This window comes from Ptychodera flava, chromosome 18 (assembly GCF_041260155.1).
Source record: "Ptychodera flava strain L36383 chromosome 18, AS_Pfla_20210202, whole genome shotgun sequence".
NCBI classification, from domain to species: Eukaryota; Metazoa; Hemichordata; class Enteropneusta; family Ptychoderidae; genus Ptychodera; species Ptychodera flava.
This window is the reverse complement of record NC_091945.1, coordinates 10,501,579-10,525,759: the sequence shown is the minus strand read 5'-3', so window position 1 is coordinate 10,525,759 and position 24,181 is coordinate 10,501,579. Positions and strand designations below refer to the sequence as shown.

Sequence of the window (24,181 nt, the reverse complement as noted above, 5' to 3'; positions counted from 1 at the left end):
AGCTCCAACTTTATGTCTGGAATTTTTCAACAAGTAATGGATCAGCTAGGCATTAAACAGTATAGGTCATCCGCCTATCATCCAGAAAGTCAGGGTGCTCTTGAGCGATTTCATCAAACTTTGAAAAACATGATTAGGACCTACTGTTTTGACACAGAGAAGCAGTGGGATGAAGGAATTCATTTTCTGCTCTTTGCTGTTAGAGAGTCAATTCAAGAGTCTCTTGGTTTTAGCCCATTTGAGCTTGTATTTGGACATACAGTCCGTGGCCCACTTAAGCTCGTTAAAGAGAAATTCCTATCAGACGATGATGATTGTCTGAATATTTTGCAATATGTGTCAGATTTTCGTACAAAACTCTCTAAAGCATGTGAATTAGCCAGAGAAAATCTTGAGTCATCTCAGCAGTCAATGAAAACCAAATATGATAAAAACACCTCAAAACGGAAGTTTGAACCAGGTCAAAGGTTCTTGTTCTACTTCCGGTTCCTGGCAAACCACTCCATGCTCGTTACTTTGGGCCATACCTAATTGATAAGAAATTGAGTGATTTAAATTACATCATAATAACACCTGACAGGCGAAAACAAAAACAGCTATGTCACATAAATATGCTTAAGCCATATTTTGATAGGGATAATCCTACTATAACTCAGCCTGTCAGTGCAGTCAGTTCAAACCATTATGAAGATAGTAATACTGAAACTGACTTGAGTGAAAATACTCTAAACTCAAAGCTGGGCTCGGTCAAGCTTCAGAACTCAGGAATCCTGGAGAAGCTGGAGTCTACAAAGTTGGCACACCTCCAGCCAGAACACCAACAACAGCTGAAAGAACCAATCCATGAACATTTGTTCCAAGATGTTCCAACGAGGACAAACATCATCTACCACAACGAAGATGTCTGCGACAGTAATCCAGTGGAACAACATCCAGACGGACTGAATCCTGCGAAAGCGGAATATCTCCAGGAGGAAGCCAAGTATTTGCCGAACAATGACTTTATCGAACTCAGTAAAAATAACCGGACTTTGCCGTGCATACTTTATGCCAAATTCAGTGCCATTTCAAGTTTTCCAACAACAAATTGCAAGAAGATAGTCATGGGACATCCTGTTTGCTACTTTTCACACAAATTTAACAAATCCCAGAGAAACTACTCTACAATTGAAAAGAGTGTTTATCTTTGATATTAGCTTTACAGCATTTTGAAGTTTATGTTACTTCTTCAAATCAGCCAATAGTGGTTTATATTGATCACAACCCTCTTGTTTTTCTGCAGAAATTTAAAGGCAAAAATCAGAGATTGCTAAGATGGAGTTTAATGTTACAGGAGTTTAATCTTGACATTAGACATATCAAAGGCAGAGACAATTTATTGCAGACTGTCTCTCTCGTATTTAGAGTTTATTGTTGTTCACTTTCAAGAAATTTTATTGTTGTTCACTTTCAAGAAACTTTACTTTAGAGTAAAACAAAATTTGAGTACTTAAATCCTTTTCAAGATTACATTTGTAAAAGAAAGATTTTTCTTTGAAAAATTTCTTTTTTTGAAGAGGGGGTGTGTTATGTAGGTCATTCCCCCCACACTCATCATGACCTGAGTTCAATTAGTCTAGAACATTCTCAAGGTCACTGCCCTTGATGACCTCACAACCTTGAATTCAATTAGTCATGTTTGGAATGTTCTGGAAAGTTGATTAGTTGTGTAAGGGAGATAATTTTAGAACAGTAATTAGCATGTCAATAAAAGTTCTAGATTGTTCTTATATGCCTTTATATAAGGGACGTGCACAGCTTCCAGTCAGACTTTTGGGATCGTGTCTCTTGTGTGTTACTAAACTCCAGCAGTAGTCATTCTCAAGACTTTTCAAGACCTTCACTGCCAACGCTGGATTTATACTGTGGACTTTGTGCAGCTTCAAGCCTGCAAGCCAAAGGACTGTTCATTCATCCAACTGACTGTTACAACTCTGAGACTGGAGCTTTGCCGTCCCAGCTGAGATAAGTAGTCTGTACACTTTTAAAGCTTGTACTCTATCCCTGACTTAGCAATTAGTTTTATTTTCGTAATAAATTTGTTTAAACGTTAACTGCTGAGTTCACCCTTTTGTTTGTTTTCTCTGCACGTAACAATATCCTATTGCTGAAATTTGTCAAGAGTTGACAAAATGTGGCTGTATAATAGAAAATGTTCCTATAGGTGTGGGTTTTATAACAGTGATCTGATTTGCACAGTACCGTACTTTAAAGTTGTTTTGCCTAAACTAATATCAAGTTAATATTGACAAGATAAAGTTTTAGTATTTGGTCTTAAAAAGTACACAAAACAACAGTTTTTTAAAAGTAGGCCATGGTTCCATGAGTGCTAATAGTAAGATTTTATATGTTTTCCATTTTCGAGATGAACGGAATTACAAAACATACCTTTAAAACCTGAAATAATGATCTCAGGCACATACAAACATGCAATTCGACAAATTATCCACTTAAATCGGTAATGAATTGTACATTTTATGCCCTAAGTTATAATATATGGATTGGCTTAGAAGCTCTATTGGAAAGTAGCCACCATACAGCCATCATCTTAGATAAAGAAAATCACAAAACAAGCCTTTTCAACCTGCAAGAACAGTCTCGGGCATATAAAGAACATACGGCTTCACACAAAAACCACTTATAAGAAATGAATTGTGATTTTTTATGCCACAAATACAGTATATAGACTGCTTGGAAGCCAGCTAACCCAGAGCAGCTGCCATCTTGGGTGACAGAATCACAAAATATACATTTAAAACATGCAATTGTAGTCTCAGGAACATAAAAACACACAATTTTACGCAAAAAACATTTAAATGTATAATAAATTGAGCATCTTACGTCTTAAAAACTAGTATATGGATTTACATTGACGCCATATTGGAAAATGGCCGCCATTACGGCCGCCATCTTGGATCGACAAAATCACAAAATATGCCCATAAGACCTGCAAAACCAGCCTCAGGCACATAAAACATACAATTTGACACAGAAACCACTTAAATCGTTAATAAATTCTGCTTTTTGTACCTTAAAAATTTGCACGGCAGCCGTATTGGAAAATGGCTGCCATACGGCCGCCATCTTGGATTTCTGGTGGCTAGCGTTGTTTTTTTACTAAGTGATACACCATTGGTCGTTGTGCAAAGTTTCATGCTTGTATCATAAAATGAAATATTTTGCCAAAATACCACACTTATCTGCTCTACTAATTGTTGCTCACACCATGCTAAAATGTTCCATATATGCAGGAAAAACTAAAGACAACTAAAGTTGCTAGGGCTTACGAATTTCATTTGTAACCGATATCCCTAACTCTAACAAATTCATATTTACCTCTAATATCCACCGTCTCCCTCAAATATCTTTCTCAAACTTTTTAATCTCTTTTGTTTATACGTTCCCACCCCGGTAAACTATATGCTCTCTCTCTCTCTCTCTCTCTCTCTCTCTCTCTCTCTCTCTCTCTCTCTCTCTCTCGGTATCTCTCTTTGTCTTTACCCTTGTCCATTCCTACTGCCACGCACAGGGTTTACCTCCGAGGCGAGAAATCTACTTTCAAGAAAGGTGACATTATACACGTAGTGATAGAAACAAGAGACGAAAACGGGAATCTACGTTTGCGCGGTGGGGACTTTTTAAGTGGAGTAATGTTCAACACACAGATGCAAACAAGCACCGCCGGAAGAACAGTTGATTATGGTAACGGGACATATAGCATGTACTTTTACGCAGGATGGATGGGGCAAGCCTCTATAAATGTTTCCTTGTCTTATGCACGGGAAGCTATATTATTTTATGATCTCACGAAATACCGCGACAGACGAATTGTATGGTCGGCAAACTTTACGGACGGTAAAGTCATCGAAAGCAGCAACTGTACAATAACAAGTGAAGGAACATGGACCAAGAGTTGTTCGTTTACAAATACGTGGGCCCTGGGAAGGACGGCGTTCTTCTGCACTAAGCCAAAAACTCTGCCGTGCAGCAGTCTGACCAACATAAGCCAAAATATTGTTCTAATGCTCACCGAGGCAGAAAAAGCTGCCAGAAGCAAGGAGTACCTTTTTGAAGCGTAAGTTTGTTAGGTAGACATTGTCAATGATAGACATGACAGAATCAGAGCTAAGACACGTCTTTGTCTTGACAAAACAAGTCGAAAGCGTAACACATAGATTCAAGGGAAGAGACAATATCATCAAGGTTTCATGAAATGTGAATGGACATGATTGAAACAAGTTTGGGATAATTGGATAATGTAGTAATGTCGGTTTAATCTAATAATGTAAGCTCATCTGCTTTCCTTTTTAAGCAATGCAAAATTTAGGAGTAATTTGTAATATTAAACATTAAGCTATGTGGCACCTAGCACTTTTGAGAAATTTAAAAAAATATACAGATCCAATTCTCCCAACTTAGTTCCAATCGTGTTGAATGAAAAACAATGAATCCATCCAGTTCTCTGAGTTATATGATCCCATGAAAATCCTATGTATCGGCAAGAGACAGCAGCGTTGCAATGGTACAGGGGCTGAGTGTAATACACGAACCATCACATCGCAACTATTTACTAACTTTCCTTTTTTAATGGTGTCAGCTTGTCCTAATATTAGTTATGCAACTAACGGGCAAATATTTGCTTTGCAGAAAATTCAGAAAGGCGATGTTTCCACCAAGCCCATTCAAGGTGAAAATAGAAGGTATGTCTTCTACGTTTAACTTACTAATTAATTGCAGGTCGTATGGGACAAGAATATTCACATCAGGATTAAGAATGGATGATTTGTAAAGAAAGCGTGGACAACTGGGATTAAGTAAGAATTTTACACCCATTTTATTCATTTATCTACATGAAGCGAAGGAAAAATTAACCATCCATGTAACTAAAGTATGACCCTGACCTATATATGAACTCACGCACGCGCAGCAGTGCATTGTCCTGAACTAAGCGGGGAAATTCCCTGCTGAGCATGTTTATACACGTTCCGAAGGTGTACGGGAAATTCCGTGTGAGTCATCACCATCAAACTAGCCTATATAAAGGAGCCCCGTTGTCAGTCCGGCCGGCCGGTCGCGGAGTCTAGCTGATGTTGAACACGAAGTTCCTATCGGGGCGAACTAACTTTCATATCCATTCAATCCATAATATCGTAGATATCGCTCCAGAGGTGGACTAAATCCTTCTTGTTTTTGAATTTCTAGCGCCTGATGAAATATGTTCTGAATAAGTTCTGACCCCGGAGCCTCCTCGTTCCGAAGGGTTGCGCCTTTTCTTGTATTTGTGTAAGCAGCTGTTTATATTGAACATAATAATGTTTATATTTCTCTCGTCTCTTTGCTACACCAGTTTTCCCTTGTATCACATCAATAACAACACCTGGTATAGGAGTTAAGGCTAACAGTACCGGAACTGTTGGAATTGCTGCTATTACAGCAGAGCTTACAAGAATTCCCTTAGTAATATTAAGAGCCATATCAATTCGACCCATTAATTTATAACTTCGTCGATATGCAGCACTTGTTCTTTCTATGTAATCAGCCAATTGTTCAACGCTTTCAACAACTGAGATGTGCATTTTTTACTGTATATGTAAGGGATGATAAAAAATAATTGTAGTAATATAGAAATACAATATGGCAGAAGGAGGAGAAGATATACCATTCCAGGATTTCGTTAATACAAATTTGAATGACGATGATGCTACTGCTGAAACATCTTTTATTGGCGATAATGTCCTTGCAGAAGCCGATACTTTCCAGGCCGGCTCAAGCGACAGACCCGCAGGTGAGTTGTTGATTGGACAGAGAGGACGAATTACAGATATAATGGCTAACCAATACTTAGATAGTAATAGGATTACTGATGCGCATAAACGAGAATTAATGCATACGAATACTAGTATTAGGGATGGAGAGCTGTATTATCGAGAAGCCAGGCTGACATCAAATAAAGGCACGAAGTCTTTAATGCCCTCCTCAATAAAAGGTAAGGGAGCTACAGAATTTAAAAAAGATATATTAGGAATAGATCCAGATTTTGTATCAGAATTGACTGATAATGAAGCGAAAATGTTATTGAAAAGGCCGGCCGATAGACTGAAACCATACGACATTGGACGACTCAGAGATAGAATAACAGATTTACGAGAAAATTTTAGCGATAATGCTGATGAAATACGTACTATCGAAAATAAAATCGATGAATGGAATAATCTAAACCCTGACTACAGAGCTTTTGTTGATGAATTAAAGATGGCGAATATGCGTCTTAATGAGCTTTACAATGAAAGAGATAAAATTACGTCAGAGCAGACAGAACTTACACCTGAACTCAGAACAAGACTAGCTAAAATTAATGATCGAATTGAAGTACAACATGATATGATCAGTGGGGCACGTGAAAGACTGGCGTCGACTAGGTCTCTTCGTGATGTAATTCCGATCCAGAATTGACACTGAGACTGAAGCTGACAGAGTTATTTAAACGAAATGGTATAACAATCGCTGCAATACTGACTGCCCTTGGAATGACAATATCAACAATTGCCCTAGCTGTGACTAGAGGAGGAGGGGGAGCAGGGGGAGGAGGAGCAGGAACTGGCGGGTCTGGTTCAGGTCCACCCAAAGTGTACACAAAAGCGAAAGAAATTGTAAAGCAATTTGGTGAATGGTTAAAAACCTTGGCCGCAAAAAGTGCTGCTGCAATACCAGGTTTAATCGGCTCCCTTGTCAGTTTTCTATTAAAAACAGCAGGATCGGTGGTCGGATTTGTTGGAGAACAGCTATGGATATTTTTAACTGGTTTAACATTAGTCATTATAAATAAAATTATGTATTAATATGGCATCGACATGTTTGGTGAAAAGAATATTGCAAAGTTTCTTTCTAAAAATAAAGACCTGTTTGGTTTCTCTGTCGAATTGGAATGGTGTAAACTTCGGCGGGTAAATCGACATATCCTTCGAGCAAATCCAGGTGTCCGACTCAAAGATGATAATCTATATCATAACATATTAGCTTTCGTGAAGGAATGTCAAAAGACTAACTTCTTTAAGCGACTAGAATTCATAGCTGTATTCCAGGATACTGAGGATGACCAAGAGGCTCATCATCTCCAAGAATATTGGGTTCTTCGATTGATTCGCGACACAGGCAATCGATTTATCTTTCAGGCAGACGGAAATATTTACGTAAAGATGTGATTTTTTCTTCTAAGTCATTATATACACGAAGTGAAATGTAAGATGTGATTTATTTTCTTTTTTTCTTCTACTATATACATTACACGAAAAATGGGGTACGATAGAACATTATCACCGACTTTCACCAACCGAATACCGAATGGAACGAAGTCAGAAAGAACTCATCACGTGATTGCTCATAATCCAAGTGAGGCAGATCCAGGCCAGACACTTATCATACGATGTCCGAAGTTAGAAAGCGGAGTACTCTTAGTTCCAGATACTTTCGACCTGGTTTTGATCTCGAAGTAACGGGAGGTGGAACTACCCGTGTAGTACAAAATGTTGCAAAAAATTTGGTGGAGCGTATGAAACTCACATTTGAGGGCCAGACACTTTTCGATTTGAATAAATATAACCTTATTGAATGTTATCGCGATCTCTTCAAACATAAAAAGGAGAGAACGAACATGTCACTGTACGGAATCAGAACGAAAATCTAAGAAAATTAAGAAGCGGTTCGACCGATGCAGATGCCGCCGTCGTGGGCGATAATTTACTTTTCGACACATATAAAACAAAATATGCTATTCGTCTCACTCACCCCCTCATAACAGGCCATGGAGTTGCATATCCATCAGCGTTAGGGAGTCATATCGAATGGGAAATTACGTTGGCACCCGCCCCCCAATTACTTGTCAGTAATCAGTTTATTACAACCAATTATAAATTAAAAAACATTCAAATGGAATACGAGACAATTTCTGACCTCGATCTCGCGAGGTCAACTGCTGGTTATTACAACGGTGGAAAAAGTTACCTTTACGAGCATATACATTATTTTAGAACAATCCCATTCAAAGAATCGGACACGGTTATCAATGAAAATATAAATGTACCACGACGTAGCATTAGAGGTATCGCTATACTCTTCACTAAAAATCAGAATCAGTCAGAACTGAACAGTGAACTTTTCTTTAACCCATCCATTGAATCTGTGTCTGTAATGATTGAAGGCATTGCAAATAAAGTGTACGCTCAGAAGATGATACCAAGACAATTTTGGCGAGAGGTGCGACGGTATTTTGCTGAAGATAAAGATTGGTGTGAAATTGATATAGATGAGGCCGATTATTTGAAGAATAAATTCTGTCTGTTTATCGATCTGCGTAGTTTTAAAGATATTGAGTTTCATGGAAATGGTTTAAAAGTAATGAACACAAAGGACGGAATTCAACTTGAGATACTGAAGAAAGATACCGCGTGGGTTGGCGATGACGCTCACAATGATAATATATTTGCCCACATTTATGTTATCAGTGATGCCCTAGTCTCTATTGAAAATAGTAGATTAATGTCTTTACAATTTTAAACCGTAACCATGACCCGTCGTCCGTCCTATCGGCCATGTTTCTGCCAACCATTCGCCCGTGTCTGGATTGTATAGCTGCACACGTTGATATCATTTGGCGCCATCATAATTTTACTACGCTTTTCACTACGGATTTCTCCAGCCTTTTTCCGTACAAACTGTACAAACTGTGCCGGCTCCGGCTTCTTCCCAGTTTCAAATAGATCTTTATAATCTTCAAAGTTCAAATGTTTTCTAACACAAACATCTTTCACCCCTTTATTTTTTTCGTCTCCGAAGTTGGAGTTCGAAAAGCATACACTTTCGAGCGTATGCCAACAAAATCAAGAATAGGTTCACCATTCAACTCATCTTTAAATTTACCTATCACTTTTTTATTAATCTTCGGAAAGTTGGGTCCACTCATCCCACTAGTATCATATATAGACTTCTCACCATTCTTTTCCACATCTTCCCGAACTATATCATTGAAAGTTACGTCCGGATCCGGGAGGGTATTGGTACACTGTAAACAAAACTGTCAGTATCCATGTAGGCTAATCGTATTCCAGGGAACTTGACCCGAAAGTAATTGTAATGCGTCTCATACATAAGCAGCTTAGAAAGTTCCAGTACTGCGGCGCCGATGAAAACTGGTTTTACATATCTATGCTCATCCGTTTTCAGTTCCAGTAGGGCACTGTCGCAGGAATCACCATCCTCTTCGGAAGTTATGAAAGTTATATGTTTCATCTTTGGATTATACTTCTGAATCTTTTTACGTCCACTATCCGTGCCGTTCCAGTCCGAAACAAATTTAAAGTCTCTGTACTTTCGAACATCTTCTATTGTCTTACCGAACATTGCATTATTCATCAGCTTATAGAAATTCTTTTCGAAATCTGTCCTCCCCTTTGTCCTCATTTTAGTGTTAAAGTCAATATATTTCGCGAGACATGGAGCTTCATCGAAAGCAAGCACCCGATAAATCTTTTTCAATCTCATTCCCATCCGAAGATAGAATTCCAGCAACTTGTAGTGTAAGACATATCTCTCTCTATCCATCACACTTGTAATCAGTCGACCGCCCTGCCTCGGAAATTCATAGTGATGCGGTGCTAATGGCAAATCGCTGTGTTCTTCATGTAATTCGGCCGGATATTCTAAGTCTACTTCTAGAAAACTTGGTGGAAAGGTGGAACCAGGTCCCCACCCTCCGCCGGCTCGGGCCCCCGCTCCGCCGGCTCCGGCTCGGCCCCATTCCTCCCACTCTTCCATCGTCATCCAATGAAGTCCGCCCGTGGGCATATCCTGACTCATTGCCCAGCCGTAGAGATTGTTTGCATCGAGATATTTTATTTCGGTCACTGGCTTCTCTGGATCGTAATTCCCGCCGGCGGGGCCAGCGTAAGCCGGATGATTTGTCTGTAAATAATGAATATTACACTGGCTGATACCTCCTCGTATTCCCCGTTGTACGAAAGTCATCTGCTCAGCATCTTGAATGAGTTTAAACTTATTACCCGTGTAAAGTAACATAGCATCCCATGTCAAGCCAGGCGCTGACATGTAATGGGCCGGATCTAACTTATATGCTTCTAAACATGTGTCGCGAAAATTTTCGAATATATTAGCAAGAAGGAGAACATCCGTCTCACAATAGAATTCCATATAATCACGAATCGTCTTACATCCAACTTCGTCCCACACCTTCAATGCATGTTCGTAATCAGACTCCGAAATCCCCTCTTCCGTTAATTCGCTATAAAATTTGTCCCTCTCCGGGAGCTCCCCCTCTTCTAGTCTGTCAACCGAGTCTAAATATTCGTAGGGGAAGAAACCTTTCGCCCTTTGAATGTCCGGGTACGAAAGTGGCGCCGCCGTCCACCCGTGGGTCTCCGACACAGTTTTTGCCAACTTCGCCAATGACCCCATCATCAACTGAGCACTGTCCATAAACTTTATAGAAAAGAAACGTCTCTTTATCTCCCTCTTCCCTCCGGCAACAACAATTGAGGCGTGAAAAATAAATGTTTTCGAGAGACCCATAATTCCTCCATTGCTCGTCTTAGCTATGATTTTAGGCTCTGGTCCGGAACCCCCATCATCTCCTTCGGTAACGATTTCATGTAATTCTTTCAAAATAAAGAACCATCGTATCCCTTGAGGTTGTGAAAGTAGATAGGAATGGTTCTCGACGGCCGGCATCCTTCGCAATAGAAGGTCGCCTCCTCCTTCACTACTCGGTATCCTGCCGGCTCTCCACATGCAATACAGACTGGATCACATCCGTCGCGCCGGTAATTAGAAGGATCCCTCATCGGTATTATTTTCCAATAATACGATTTAGAATAATACTCGGCCCGTTCTTTCATATCCTTTAGAAAGTCTGTAACACAGGAGAGACCTGTGAATGTTCTTTTACCATAAACAGTGGGTCGGCCCGGGCCTCGTTCCGAAGGTCCCCACCCCCGTTCCACCATAACATACGAAAGACAAATTGGAATGTGTCGGCCGGTCCCCTTCTCAATAATTGCCTCAGTATCTGCATAGACGACGTAGGGAGAAGGAACCTTCTTCCGATGTCCTTCAAATTGACACACTTCCTTAGGAAAATCTGGCTGGGCAGTGTCTGTTCCACAGTATACCTGATGTTTTTCTAATTCTTCTGTTGACTTAAAACCTCTTTTACAAACCATACAAATACACTTCCGTCTGCGCTCATTCTTTCGATTAGTACGAGAATTACGAAGGCGATTTTCCGCAGTAATTGGTACGAAGTGAGAACGGCCGCCGTCTTCACCAACTATCAGTAAGATATTTGCTATTTGATTCCTATCGGCTTCACCTTCGGAATGGGCTCCGCCTTCCGTTCCGTCAGGGGCTCCGCTACAGCTACTATATAACACATTTATGCCGGACGGATCGGGATCATTCTCGTAGATCTGAAATACTTGAAGTTTGACGCTCGGATTTTGCTGCTCGAAGCGCCTGAATACAGTCAGATCGGCGGGCGTAGGAAAGGGAATACCTTCCCAACAGTAGTCAGCAATAAATGGGGCGTACGTATTCCATTTTCTCCTTACCTGACCACATTTCTTTTCACGAAACTCGGGGTCGGCCAACTTTAAACTTGCTACGATGGCGTATTGAAAACAGTTCTCGCTGCCCGAAGGTAGCACCAGATCGCTCACACAATGCTTATTTTTTAACCATCTGGGAAGTTGGACTGCGCCAGCCCCAGCCCCGAGTAAAACTTCTACTAGAATTACTTCAAAATTAAGTATCTCCTCGAGAACGAGACCAGAACCCTCAACATTTTCAATTGTATCAAGCATACGATCGTAGCGATCTATTAATTGTTGCCCCACATCCAATCCTGATCCTCTTACATCTTTTGTGTATGTATCTTTTAATTTAACAGGCAATGTACGATTTTGTGTATTACCAGTTTTCGGATCCGATAATTTGACTTCCATTTCAGTATAAACAGAGTACATCTTTCGTTCCGAATGGACCATACCTTCAATATCCACCAGCTCCCCGATATCCTTGACTCGCTTGACTTCAGGAAATTCTTTTCGTAAAACTGCTCCCTTGAATGCTGTATGTAATCGACGGGCCATAATAATCTTTATGATATATACTATCCTAAAATTTTTAAAATGAAAAATAATTATTCTATGATAGGTCATCAAAATTCCACTATAATATTTTTGGCAGCATTTATTTGTTTATATATCTCGCCTAATCTTTCTAAGTCGACTAGTTCTTCCGCATCTTGAATTTCTGGTTTATTAGGCGCAGCACAAAATATTAATCTCTCAACAGTGAAAGAAAGAGCACGCTTACTTAAGCGCGGTTTAAATGCTAAGAATTCTATCTTACTACCTTTTCGGATATTACGAGGTACAATAGCAGGATTTTCTCGGACTGGCAATGGACTCACTGTTTTAAAACCGCAGTCAATTTCTTGAACCATATCAATACATGTAGCGAAATCGTGAGCCCCTCTCCCTCTACCTCTTTTAACTGAAATTTAAAATACGCCACTGGCTGAGGCCCCTCGCTCCCTCGCTTCTGATACACTTTAGATGGATTGTAAAATCCGGTAGTATTCTTGGAGTGAGCGGCCAGGCTTGCAGCATAACTTTTAGCAGTGCTTGCATCGAAACTTTCACCTAGGGTACGGAATATTATTAAATCAGTAAACTTTTGAAGACTCGGTTGCCAACGGACACACACCCCATCACATGTAGCTGGATCTTTAGAACCATATTTAGGTCCGATGTTGAAAACTACTTCTAGCTCACTGTCTACGTATATGAAAGGATCTACATATTCACCAAATACTAATTTGCCTCCATCATCAATTTTGATGTTTTCTCCGGTTTCAAGTATTTTTATTGCATCTGAAATAGAAAGGATTGTCATTGTCTTATCGTATATATCTTAATAAAAAAAAAATTTTAAAAAAATTTCTATGATATAGTATCCCAAAAATGTCATACATATTCATAAATGGACCAACTGGAAGTGGTAAGAGTTACGATGCAGTAAATTTGGATCCGTATCACGTACCAGAATTTGACACTAGTTTTTCCAGCAACATTGCCGACTTTTATAATGGGCGCCACGTTTCGATTGCCGATTTTCAGAATCAGTTTATAGAACATACTCTTAGTTTACAATGTCAGGCTGGGAGGAGGAGGGAGGAGGAGGAAACCTCCTCCCCCCTCCCTTCAGAACAATACATTATTTGTGACTCTTCCATAATTCAACATCTGACTTTTTCTCGAATCCGGGGCGTTTCCACGGAGTCGGAAGAAAAAAAGATTGTTTCTAGAGCATTTGACCATTTACACAGTTTCATTATCATATTCAAAGATATGCCTTGGGATTATTGCAGGCGGAATGTGTTGACTCGAGCCAGGTCGTACGAAATAGGCGCCTTAGAAGAACTAGAAGAGATTCACAATAAGTTCAAACAGACTTTCTTAGAAATTTGCCACGACTACAGGCTTCCATGTTTGGTAATTCGGAACGCTCTTACGCCCCTCGTTCTCAAGAATATACTTAATCCAACAATTGATACCGAGACAGTCGGGCCAGTAGAATATCCACGAGCTTTTGACTTTGGAATTGCATGGAGCGGCGGCAGCCAGGGATTTTTAATAGACGGTTTCAAGGAGGAGGAACTTGAAAAAGCGTACTTCCCACCTGGTCAAGAACAACTAGAACAACCTCGAGTCTCACTAAGAACCTACACAAACTTCTTAACGCTTGTGAATCTGTGTGTGCTTATAATGCTTCGTTTGACCTACGAGCACTTGACATTATGAAAAGTGGGGACTTTGAAGTTACTTGTCTATGGCTTATGTCAGTTGTGTACATTATACTTCAACCAGAACTTATTGATAAAGCTGAAAAAGGGGGACTCGAAAGAACGGACTGTGGTAACATGAGAAGTCGTTTTGAAGATCTTGCAAACTTAATATGTTCAGGAACTGAGGGGGTACCACCTCATCCACATACTGCCGAAAAAGATGCAGTAAGTGAACATTACTTACGACAGTACATGATAAATACTTGGCCAGGTGGGGGGTGGAAGTGGGGTGGTAAACTGACACTTTCGGCTTTCAAGAAATTAAGACTTTTTCCATGGTTCTTATTGAATAACTTTCGTAAATACTTACGTAGTACTTGACAAGTACCATGGACAGGAACTTACGTAGTACTTGACAAGTACCATGGACAGGAACTTACGAAGTTCTAATAACATTTCCTCCGGCTCCCAACTATTGAAACTTTCTGGATAACCTTTCCATTTTATCAGATAATATTTCTTTCCTCTAATTTTTTTCGTCTTCAAAATTCGTTCTACTCTGTACAGCTCGTCGGCTCCCCGGGCGCTCTGAAGTTCATCAGAATAGAAAGTGCCGAGTATTTCCTCTCCATTCAGATCTTTTATTTTGTAAACTGGTGGTGTTCCCAAGCCAGCTGCGTACACAACTTTTGAAACTACGAAAATCTCCTCTGTCCAATTTGGTAAATACCCTTTCTTAAAAGTGGTCTTGTATTTTGTAATTCGAACCCGTTCTCCCGGCTTGAATTCAGGGTTGGCTCCCCCGGCTGCCAACTCAGGACCGAATAGTGTATAAAATGCCTGCCAATCGTTGTCCTCTGTTACGTCCTGGGTTTCATTTTGATACTTCCGTGTATGGTGTTATTGTAATTCTCAAGAAGTTCTGGTAGAATAGAAAGCCATTCTCGTGTCTGTTTATATGTAAAGTATTTCCACATCATCGTCTTAAGAGTCCGATTAAAACGTTCAACAACACTAGCTTTTTTGTCACTGTAGGTGTGAAACCAGTGAATTCCCACCTCCTCCAACCACCCCTGCATTTTTCGGTTTGTAAATTCCCGCCCCTCATCTGTCTGAAGTTTGTCGGGCCTTCTCCCGGATTTCTTAATCACGTCTTGTAGCGCCTCTAACGTATCATCAGCCGTTTTTGACTGTATCGGCCTGGCCCATGCATATTTGCTGAGCACATCGATTACTGTTAGCATGTATCGAATGTTACGATTCTCTTTTGCGAACGGGGGAGGGAATTCCACGAGATCCGCTTGCCATTGAGAGTCTATCGATGTTACAAAAACGCGCCGGCCGCCCGTAGCATGAGAACGAGGTACCGGTTTATGTAGATTATAAGTTAGCTGAGTTTTTAACCACTCCTGCACCTCTTTCTTGGTCACTTTCAGTCCGCTGGCCCGTGCTGCGTCATACAATTTTTGCACACCTCCAAAACCAGTTTTCGGGTTGTAATATAATTCTCTAAGAGTACCTTCGGCTTCAGCTTCCATAATTGCTATATTATACGAATAATTTTATGTCGTACGGAGGGCATCTATATAGTACCAAAATCGGCGGCCACCGGACCCTCTATAAATCTCATACTATACGGATGCCGTAAACGAAATACTAGTTTACTGAATGGCCTACTTTTCAATTGCTTGATTAGGCCCACGGCTTCCCGTTCTGACACCTCCATTCCATATTCTTTTATAATAGTTTTGTTGTCTATCTTGTTCGGTGTGTAAAATAGTACTAACATCTGTATGTTTTCCCTAAATGGTTTACTAATACTAGTATATTGTTGAGTCAGAACCCAGACAGATAATCCGTCATGTCTTGCGCTGAAACCAAGTTGGACTAAAACGTTACTGCGCTTCTTCATATCTTTGGACGAGGCGCAGTCATCGAGGATTATTAAAGTGTTCGTTCCAGCCCATTCTTTATGCACGTAGGTTAATGTATCATCCACTGCATCGAGTCCGACTGGAAATATAAACACATTATCATCGGTGAAAATGAATCTTCTATTATACGCTTTATTATTCATGAATGTTGGGCAAATGAATATCACATATTCGAATTTCCTTAAGTACGGACCGGTGAGGAGGTCCAACATAAATTCTGTTTTGCCAGAATATGTCGGTCCAGTTATAATCATGTTGAATGGTGGGGTTACGTATATTGACATTTCCTCTGGATCTATATACTGTAAATTAATGAATCTCTTCTAGTTCTTTTAAGTTACTGGTTCGAGTTAGATGAAACCCAGTCACATCGACAGCATCTGAATGAACTATATAGTTAGTGACTTTATTCCAGTACCTACAATAGTAATGAATATTGCTAAAGATAACAAACCAATTTTACCATATTCGTGAATAGGGTCTACGCTGGTCGTAGATGCTGCCCGTTCCGGGGAGGGGAGGGGAGGGGACCGAATCCGAGTCGTGTCATTGTGAGTGACTCTCCGGGCTCGTCTTGCCACTTCACAGGATCATCCCCCCCCTCCATCTCGTGTACAGCACTTTCTCGAACTTCCGTGTTTATATCACCATTCACTCCGAACACCATAGATTCTGTTGCGTATTGCAATTCATTATTATAACCTGCGATTAAAGGGCCCAAAAGAATGACCATTTCAGACGGTAAGAGAAGTAAATTGGGCGAAACAGCCATATCAAGTTTTACACCAGTATTCATTATTGTGTCTTGGTATCGCCTATAACTGATTACTTTGTCGGTATTACGAATTTCATCTTCGAGGAGAACGCCAATTCTTTTCTTACTTGCTGTGCACTGCCAGTATCGCCCACTATGGTACTACGAATATTTGCTTGTGCGCCAAGTATGCAATATACGTAGGCTTCAAGGCTTTCATTGAGGCGAGCGAGACCGGCCTTTGTTAGTCCCGAGTCTCCCTTCATAGGAATGAAACTATTGTATTGCCCCTCCGATCCATCATTTCGAAGAAATAATAGTGTGGTCTGTCTTTGTCGGGCAGTACATGTTTTTTCTTTCCAAAAATGGTATGTGTATAGAAAACGCCTCCGTCGGCGGAGAGGAAAAAGTCCCGACCGTTGTATATCGCTTTTGGCTGTCGAACAGGCCCACGATTAGTGTAATATTCATATCCATAACCAAGACCTTTATTTTGACCTTTTCGATAACGAAAGTCGGACTTCGTTGGACTTATATTTCCAAATTCTGTACAGAGAAGTTCATATTGGACGAGATTGTACGGATTGTCGCCGGCTTTGAAGGTGGGGGTATCGTCTGGAAGTGCAACGCCCATTTCGTGAAGGATCCGACGTATTGTAAAGTATACATGGAAACGGCAGAATGATCGTATTTGGGGCGGAAATTCCCTTCGGAACCAAAGAGATGGGCGAATGATATACCACAACCAGTAGTGCTACACCATACAGCGAAATTCAGTTGCTGGTCCCAATATTTCATATGCGGACTGCCCAGCCAGACATTACTTTCTTTCGCTGATCGATGAGTGATTACGTTATCTTTGAACACATCCCGAGGATGGAAAGTAAATTTATCTGTCGGCGTTACATATATTTCTAAGTCCATGAGAATAGGTTTTATTCCCCCGTCCGGTTTGGAAGGAATATCAGCATGCTGTACTGTCGGTACGCTCGTCTTATTCAATTGAAAAGCAACTGGGAATAGGTCTGTACTCATTATTCGTGTTTCTATATACAGATAGATTTAAATGGAGGAGAATTTTCTCGGAATCCCTGTCGGAACGATTTCTTTAGGGGTACTAACATTCCAGACTATGTTAATACTTTATTTCGGATTCAGGTTTAAACGAATTTTTTATTTTTTACTTAGAATAGATAACATACTGAAAACAATGGAGAATTTAATAAAGTCATCGGCAGCGGCAAATATGGCAGCGCATTCCGAAGGGGCTTCGGCACCTTCAGCGCCTTCGGACGCTCAATCCATAATAGAGACAAAACGTGAAAAAATACTCTGTGTCATCGCAAGTGGTCAAAGCAAGTTATTTTTGGTAAGGAGATTACAGTTGCTGACGTAGAAAAATGGAAAGATGAAACGGTGGTTAAAGCCTTCAAAATGTACGAAGCGAAATACAGTTCTCTTATAAGTGATACCATCACTCAAAGTTTCATAGATCTAGGAGCCCGTGCAATAAGTCAGGTAGTTCCAATCGATGATCGAGATAACTATGCCACTGATCTTAAAAAGGATTTTATTCTAAACAGTGAAATAAAACGATTATCAGGGCGGATAGCGTACACATGGGGGCCCCTGATTGCTCTAATTTCCACCGGTTTAATTACGGGTAAACATTTAAATTTTAAAAAATCGGGTTTAATATAGTACCTGAAATAAATGGATTCAACTTCGCCGACTCAGCAAACGGCTCCGCCAGGGACTCCGTCAGAAGCCCCGCCGACGACCCCCACACCGCAAACGACGACCTTCCCGACTCCGACACAGCGCAACATAGAGAAAGTGACGTTACCGCCGAAGCATCCAGGGAGAGTTGCTGCGGGCAAGAAATTAGCGGAATGGAACAGGCAAAACAGGGAGAAGAAACTAAAAGCAATGGAGGGGGGGAGCGATGCGGTAGCAGACCTACCGCCTACAATGAAAGAACAGTGTGATAATAATTCACGCTGGTATAATAAATGTTATCTTGTTTTAGGAATTGTGGGAGTTTCATTGACTGCATTAGGGCTATATTGGGGGCGTGCTCGACATTATTGTTCCGTCCGGAAAGATCCTCCACAGAAAGCGAAAAAAAAACAGAGCACGTAGCAGCTCCATCCGGAACAGTTCCGACAGGGGTTCCGAGAGGAGGGGAGGGGGAGGGGGAGGGAGGTGTTCCCAGCTCCTCTACATTGTATGAGATGGATTAACTCCCATATTTTTTATTTTTATTTTTTTATTTTATATACTAGTCAGCAATCATGGATATTAAAACAGTTGTAAACACAATGTACGATGGTATTGTAATCGCAGGACTTGCGATGGGATATCTTATGATCTCCAGCAAATTTCTGAAAATAGAGGTTGGCGATCCAAGTCGTCCAAATTTGACTCGATTGGCAAAATTAGGCGGTGCGACTGCTGCCGCGGTAGCAACCAAAGATCTCCTTGAACAGAAAAATATTATTCCTGCAGAACCTTATACTTCGTAATGGGCACCTTCGGAATAATAATAATATTCATCGAACATTTATACTTAGTAATATATACATACAACGTACAACGATGATCATTTGGATTGAAAGCAAAACAGGTGAACCTGTTACTGTTAATTTTTACCCTTGTATTGACACGACACAGTTTACGAAGATAAGACTGCTAGAGTGCGGACTATATAATTCATGGCATAACATAACATCGACGAATAATGTAATAAAATATCAAGAAGGTGACCAACCGAAGAAGACTAAATCAATACGTCCAGGTAACTACAATATCGATACGTTAAACAAAGCAATCGGGTTGAAGCAAAAAATTAATTTTGAAAAACATCTGCCGACAAACCATGTTTATCTAACTTTGGCTAAAGATATTAAAGTCTATTTCAATGCCACAGGTAGCTTTGCCAACGTAGTTGGTTTTTCAGATAAACCTGAGGACAACCCAGTTATAAAAAGTACTATGAGTCCGAAGAAAGTAGATTTCTTAACAGTCACTAAATATATAGTTCATTCAGATGTAGTCGATGTTACTGGAAATTATGTTTCATTTGGTTCGGGTGCCTCCGGAGGATACATACAGGGGAAAGTATCGAACTGTTTACAAATACTTCCCATCCGGGATACGAGAGAAATAAGTGAAAAGGTTACTTACGATTTTAAAAACGGAGCAATTTCTATGCCATTGAGAAAAGGGGGAGATTACATGAATTCAATGCGTATCTGGATAACAGATCAGGATGGGAACATGATCGATTTCAATAACTGGCCAATTAGCTTTTGTATTGAATTATTGTAGTCCCGAAGCGGGGCCGGTGTAACCCTATCGAAAGATAAACCATCCCACGACCAATCCTCCAGCAATATAGATCATCTCATATTTCTTTTGCTCAGGACTGGGTTGATAATAATCTGAGAATTGAACTGCCCCTTCGGAACGGCTTTGCACCGCTTCTGCTTCTTCCAGGATTTCTGCATCTGTATCTCTTAATTCTGCCGCAGCATGTGCGTCCTTTGCTTGATTTTCTCTTTCCCAGTCAGCCTGTAGTAATCTTTTTTCTGACCAGACGTTGCGATCATGTTCAAATTTTTCTAATGCTTTATCATGTCGGACCTTCTCTTCAATAAGAGCGTCACCATTACCGGAAAGCTTTTGACCGATAATATTTCCTCCTGTGAATGCCGTTGCATTTAGTACAGCACCGAGAACTGTCATTCCTATAGCTGAAGCCATGACTGTGTATTGTATATTACAAGGTATTATTTTAATTTTCACTGTATATAGGTCCCTACGGAGTATGTCTGATCCAAGTGGCTTCGGTCTAGGTACAATTCGTATGCAAAATCTTGAGCTTGAAGATCTGAGTGATGTTAAAGTTAACAATAATACTAAGATGGCTGCTAATCATAATAAGGATTACGTCCTTCGTTATAAAGACCGCGAAAAATATTTCGTTTTAGCCAATGCCGCGGTGCCACCCTCCCACGAGCATGCTGTAGAATTTTCCGAACTTAAAGACATTGATGAAACTGTAATTGACGCCACAAAGGCTTCGAATGATCCTACTCCTTTTGCTCTGACATGGGATGGGGATAGTCAGAAATTCATGCCTTATAATGTGCCGCGTAACATCTTAGATATATTGGATAGTGAAATTGCAGGAGGTGTTGCTGAACCACCAGGAACTCCGAATGTTATTTATTTTGATAGCAATGTTAACAAGTACAAGTTGTTAGATTTTCGTAGTTGGCTTACTCCTACAAATCCATACATTGCACTTCTTGGTATACCAATTCATCTTAAATTAGTCCTCTTAATACAATAATGAAGGCAGATAATACACTAAGAAGGTGGATAAACGAGGGGGAGAATTATTGCTCGTATACAGCTAGCGGAGTTCCAGTTAGATTATTTTGGGACACAACTTTAAAGAAACTGGGTCTTAAAAGTGTCGGTGATGAGGCAGCTGTTCTCACTTTACAGACTGTAAATCAACAGATGACTGATAATATGAAAATACTTCAACATGGTACAGTTCTCATTAGATGTGTAAAGTTAGCTACTGGAGATGAATTGACGATTTGGTTGGATATTATGCTATGAAAACAGATAACAGAACAACTTGTGATATTATCATAAGTATCGATAAAGATCGGGGAGGGGAAATGGGTATTGAATGTTTTGTTGGTGGGAATAGAATAGAGAACGACTTAGGAACTACATTTGTACGTAGAGATAAAAGAGTGAACACTTTAGATATCAGTACCATTCATCTGAAACGTCTCATATTATTTGAAGTAATGGTCTTCCGTCACATTTTAAGTTCAGAGGAAATTACTAAAATTTTATCTATCAGGTGAACAAGTTCGTCCCGATAGGAACTTCGTGTTCAACATCAGCTAGACTCCGCGACCGGCCGGCCGGACTGACAACGGGGCTCCTTTATATAGGCTAGTTTGATGGTGATGACTCACACGGAATTTCCCGTACACCTTCGGAACGTGTATAAACATGCTCAGCAGGGAATTTCCCGCTTAGTTCAGGACAATGCACTGCTGCGCGTGCGTGAGTTCATATATAGGTCAGGGTCATACTTTAGTTACATGGATGGTTAATTTTTCCTTCGCTTCATGTAGATAAATGAATAAAATGGGTGTAAAATTCTTACTTAATCCCAGTTGTCCACGCTTTCTTTACTACTGGATGGATTTATACAAGCAAAAAAAAGCCATCGGTTATTTATATATGGCATGACCACTTTTTTTCTCTTTTCACCTACTGTCAATCAGACATCTTCTGAATACCAGAAAACTCGTCCGTACGGATACGCGTTCGTCTACAATTGCCCTGAACTAAACTGTGCGTTAATTAGGTCAGGTTTCTCTTAATCCATATCAAAGGGATACAGTCGTCGGAACTGCGCTCAAAGGTCGTATGGGACCCATACGACCAATTTAAACACTGTATCCAAGGTACGATGGCTATTTTTGGAAGTCAAAACATGTCTGTAATTATCTACATCGTATAATTTAAATGTTACAGCTATGATGATGAGATGCATCTAGTTATCGTGCACGAAATACAATGTTTGTGAACGAGAAACTCGCACAGGCACAATTCCGACGACCGTTTCCCTTTTAATATAACACATTATATTACCTTGCCTTGTCCATTGCGTTTTATTTGGTCGAGATGAACCACGTGACTGCCCACAAATACACAGTAATGGTTTGTTTTCATGCCCGTGAATATGAATATTTTATAATATCGTGAACACTGTAACTTTACGGCTAAAACGACAATTGTGATTTGTACAAAGATCATAATCAACCACAAAAAATGGGGCATTTGTGGGCCAAGTTTAGACGCTTTTTTTCAAACAAATCTCCGGATTTGCAAAATTTTAGCACGGCGCACTACTCACTGACAGATTCTGGGGCCCCGTTGTCGTTCGCACGGGAAATTTTCGTAAATTTTGATGGTTTTTCGGGGTTCGATGATAATATAATTGAAATAACAGACTCCGCGCTGACCATTAACGTTTATTTATGGGCGCAGGCGAGAGGAAAGCCAAATTATTAATATTTGGCTTTCCTCTCGCCCTTGCCCATAAATAAACGTTAATGGTCAGCGCGTCGTCCGTTGTTTCTATAATATATTACCTTTTACAGATTCAAACAAAGAACTGGATTTGCCTACCTGTGGACCAGATCTTCCAATTCCCGTGTCAAGTGGTTACTGGAAAAGTTATAATACATTTGTGCCATTAGTCTGTCGGAGTCAGGAGTGGACCCCAGAACAGAGGTTTAAGTGTGCATCAGACAAATTGTTTGTCCTCACTGGAGATTCAACCGTGGGACAGTTTAGTTGGGTTTTCAATAACAAAAGCATCATTGGTGGACCTGTGATGCTCAAACGTGAATATATAGCGCTAAGAGCGGGAAGTCCTGTCCAGGTCATCAAGGAACTCGTGTTCGAAAGCGATTTAATAGACTCGATAAATAGCTCTATTTGTAAATCGCATACACCTGTAGTTGTCTTTAATTATTGTTTTCATTACGGACAGTGGTCGATTAGGTCGTTGCTTGACAGAGTGTATCAAACAAAGCTAGCCATTCTTAGACTTTTCGAACGGTGTCCAGGCTCTGTCGTTGTCGCCAAACTTGCACATCCGCGAGATAACATTGGCGTATTGCAGCATGTACACAGTGGAAACTATTTGGGTTATGATATGAACAGGATGCTACGCAGAGTTCTAGGTGGAATCGGCGTTCATTTTCTCGATCTGTGGGACATGGTTGCCGCTCATCCTGATGACAATAATGTCCATGTGGGACGTCACATTATAATTCAACAGGTAGACATGATGTTGTCTCATGCTTGTCCTCACTTGGTAAAAGGGAATTAGTGGCCTTTGCTAGTTGTCGTCATGGGTCTGGCATTTAGTGATTGGAAGAAACTAACTTGTTTTGTCCATTTTCTATTCAGGACACATTCTTGTGCTTATTGATTTCCTCAACTACGAAACAGGGCTCTAATGGCACGACAAATGGAAGAAGTGGGTAGTTGAAGTAGTGAAAGAATTTTTTGGAGTACGAATGGCAATGGTAACGTTTTTTCCTATGCCTGCATGCTGATAATAATTTTTAAGCGATTGACAATTAGACACGTTCGTTCTTGAAAGATTTTTAGGAAATTAGTAAGAGGATACATGTAATTGATTGTTTTGTGGTTCAAATACTTGAGTGTAAAACTGTCTTCTGTTTTCATTTTCTCATTGACATACTCTTTGTTTTGGTAACGGTAGTCATAGTCTCCACCTTAAGTCTTGTAAGTTCAGTAACGGAGGTAGATTACAGACCCTCTCCTTTAGGAGTAGAAATAAGACTCCGTTGGATTTGAACACACCACTAAGTTCTGTAAATTGGTCCCTTCCTGTCAGCGTAGCTTGTCATTAGTGAGAGTACTTAATTATGCACTTGCATTAAATGTTTTCAAGACAGAGAATCTTTTGGGACGTTAAAGTTGCTTTTTGGATGTTTTTAATCTTTTAATTTGTTGAAT

At 40.2% G+C, this 24,181-nt stretch overlaps 1 protein-coding gene across 1 annotated transcript in view; it reads left to right on the top strand.

Moving 5' to 3' along the window:
• Positions 1 to 24,181, top strand: part of LOC139116812 (NXPE family member 3-like) — a 36,636-nt gene that overhangs the window by 11,639 nt on the left and 816 nt on the right. The window contains exons 4-6 of the mRNA XM_070679489.1: positions 3,569 to 4,114; positions 4,687 to 4,739; positions 22,789 to 24,181. The exon at positions 22,789 to 24,181 is cut by the window's right edge and continues 816 nt beyond it. Of these exons, the coding sequence (XP_070535590.1) occupies positions 3,569 to 4,114; positions 4,687 to 4,739; positions 22,789 to 23,525 (1,336 nt within the window). The 3' untranslated portion in view covers positions 23,526 to 24,181. The remainder of the gene's footprint in view (positions 1 to 3,568; positions 4,115 to 4,686; positions 4,740 to 22,788) is intronic.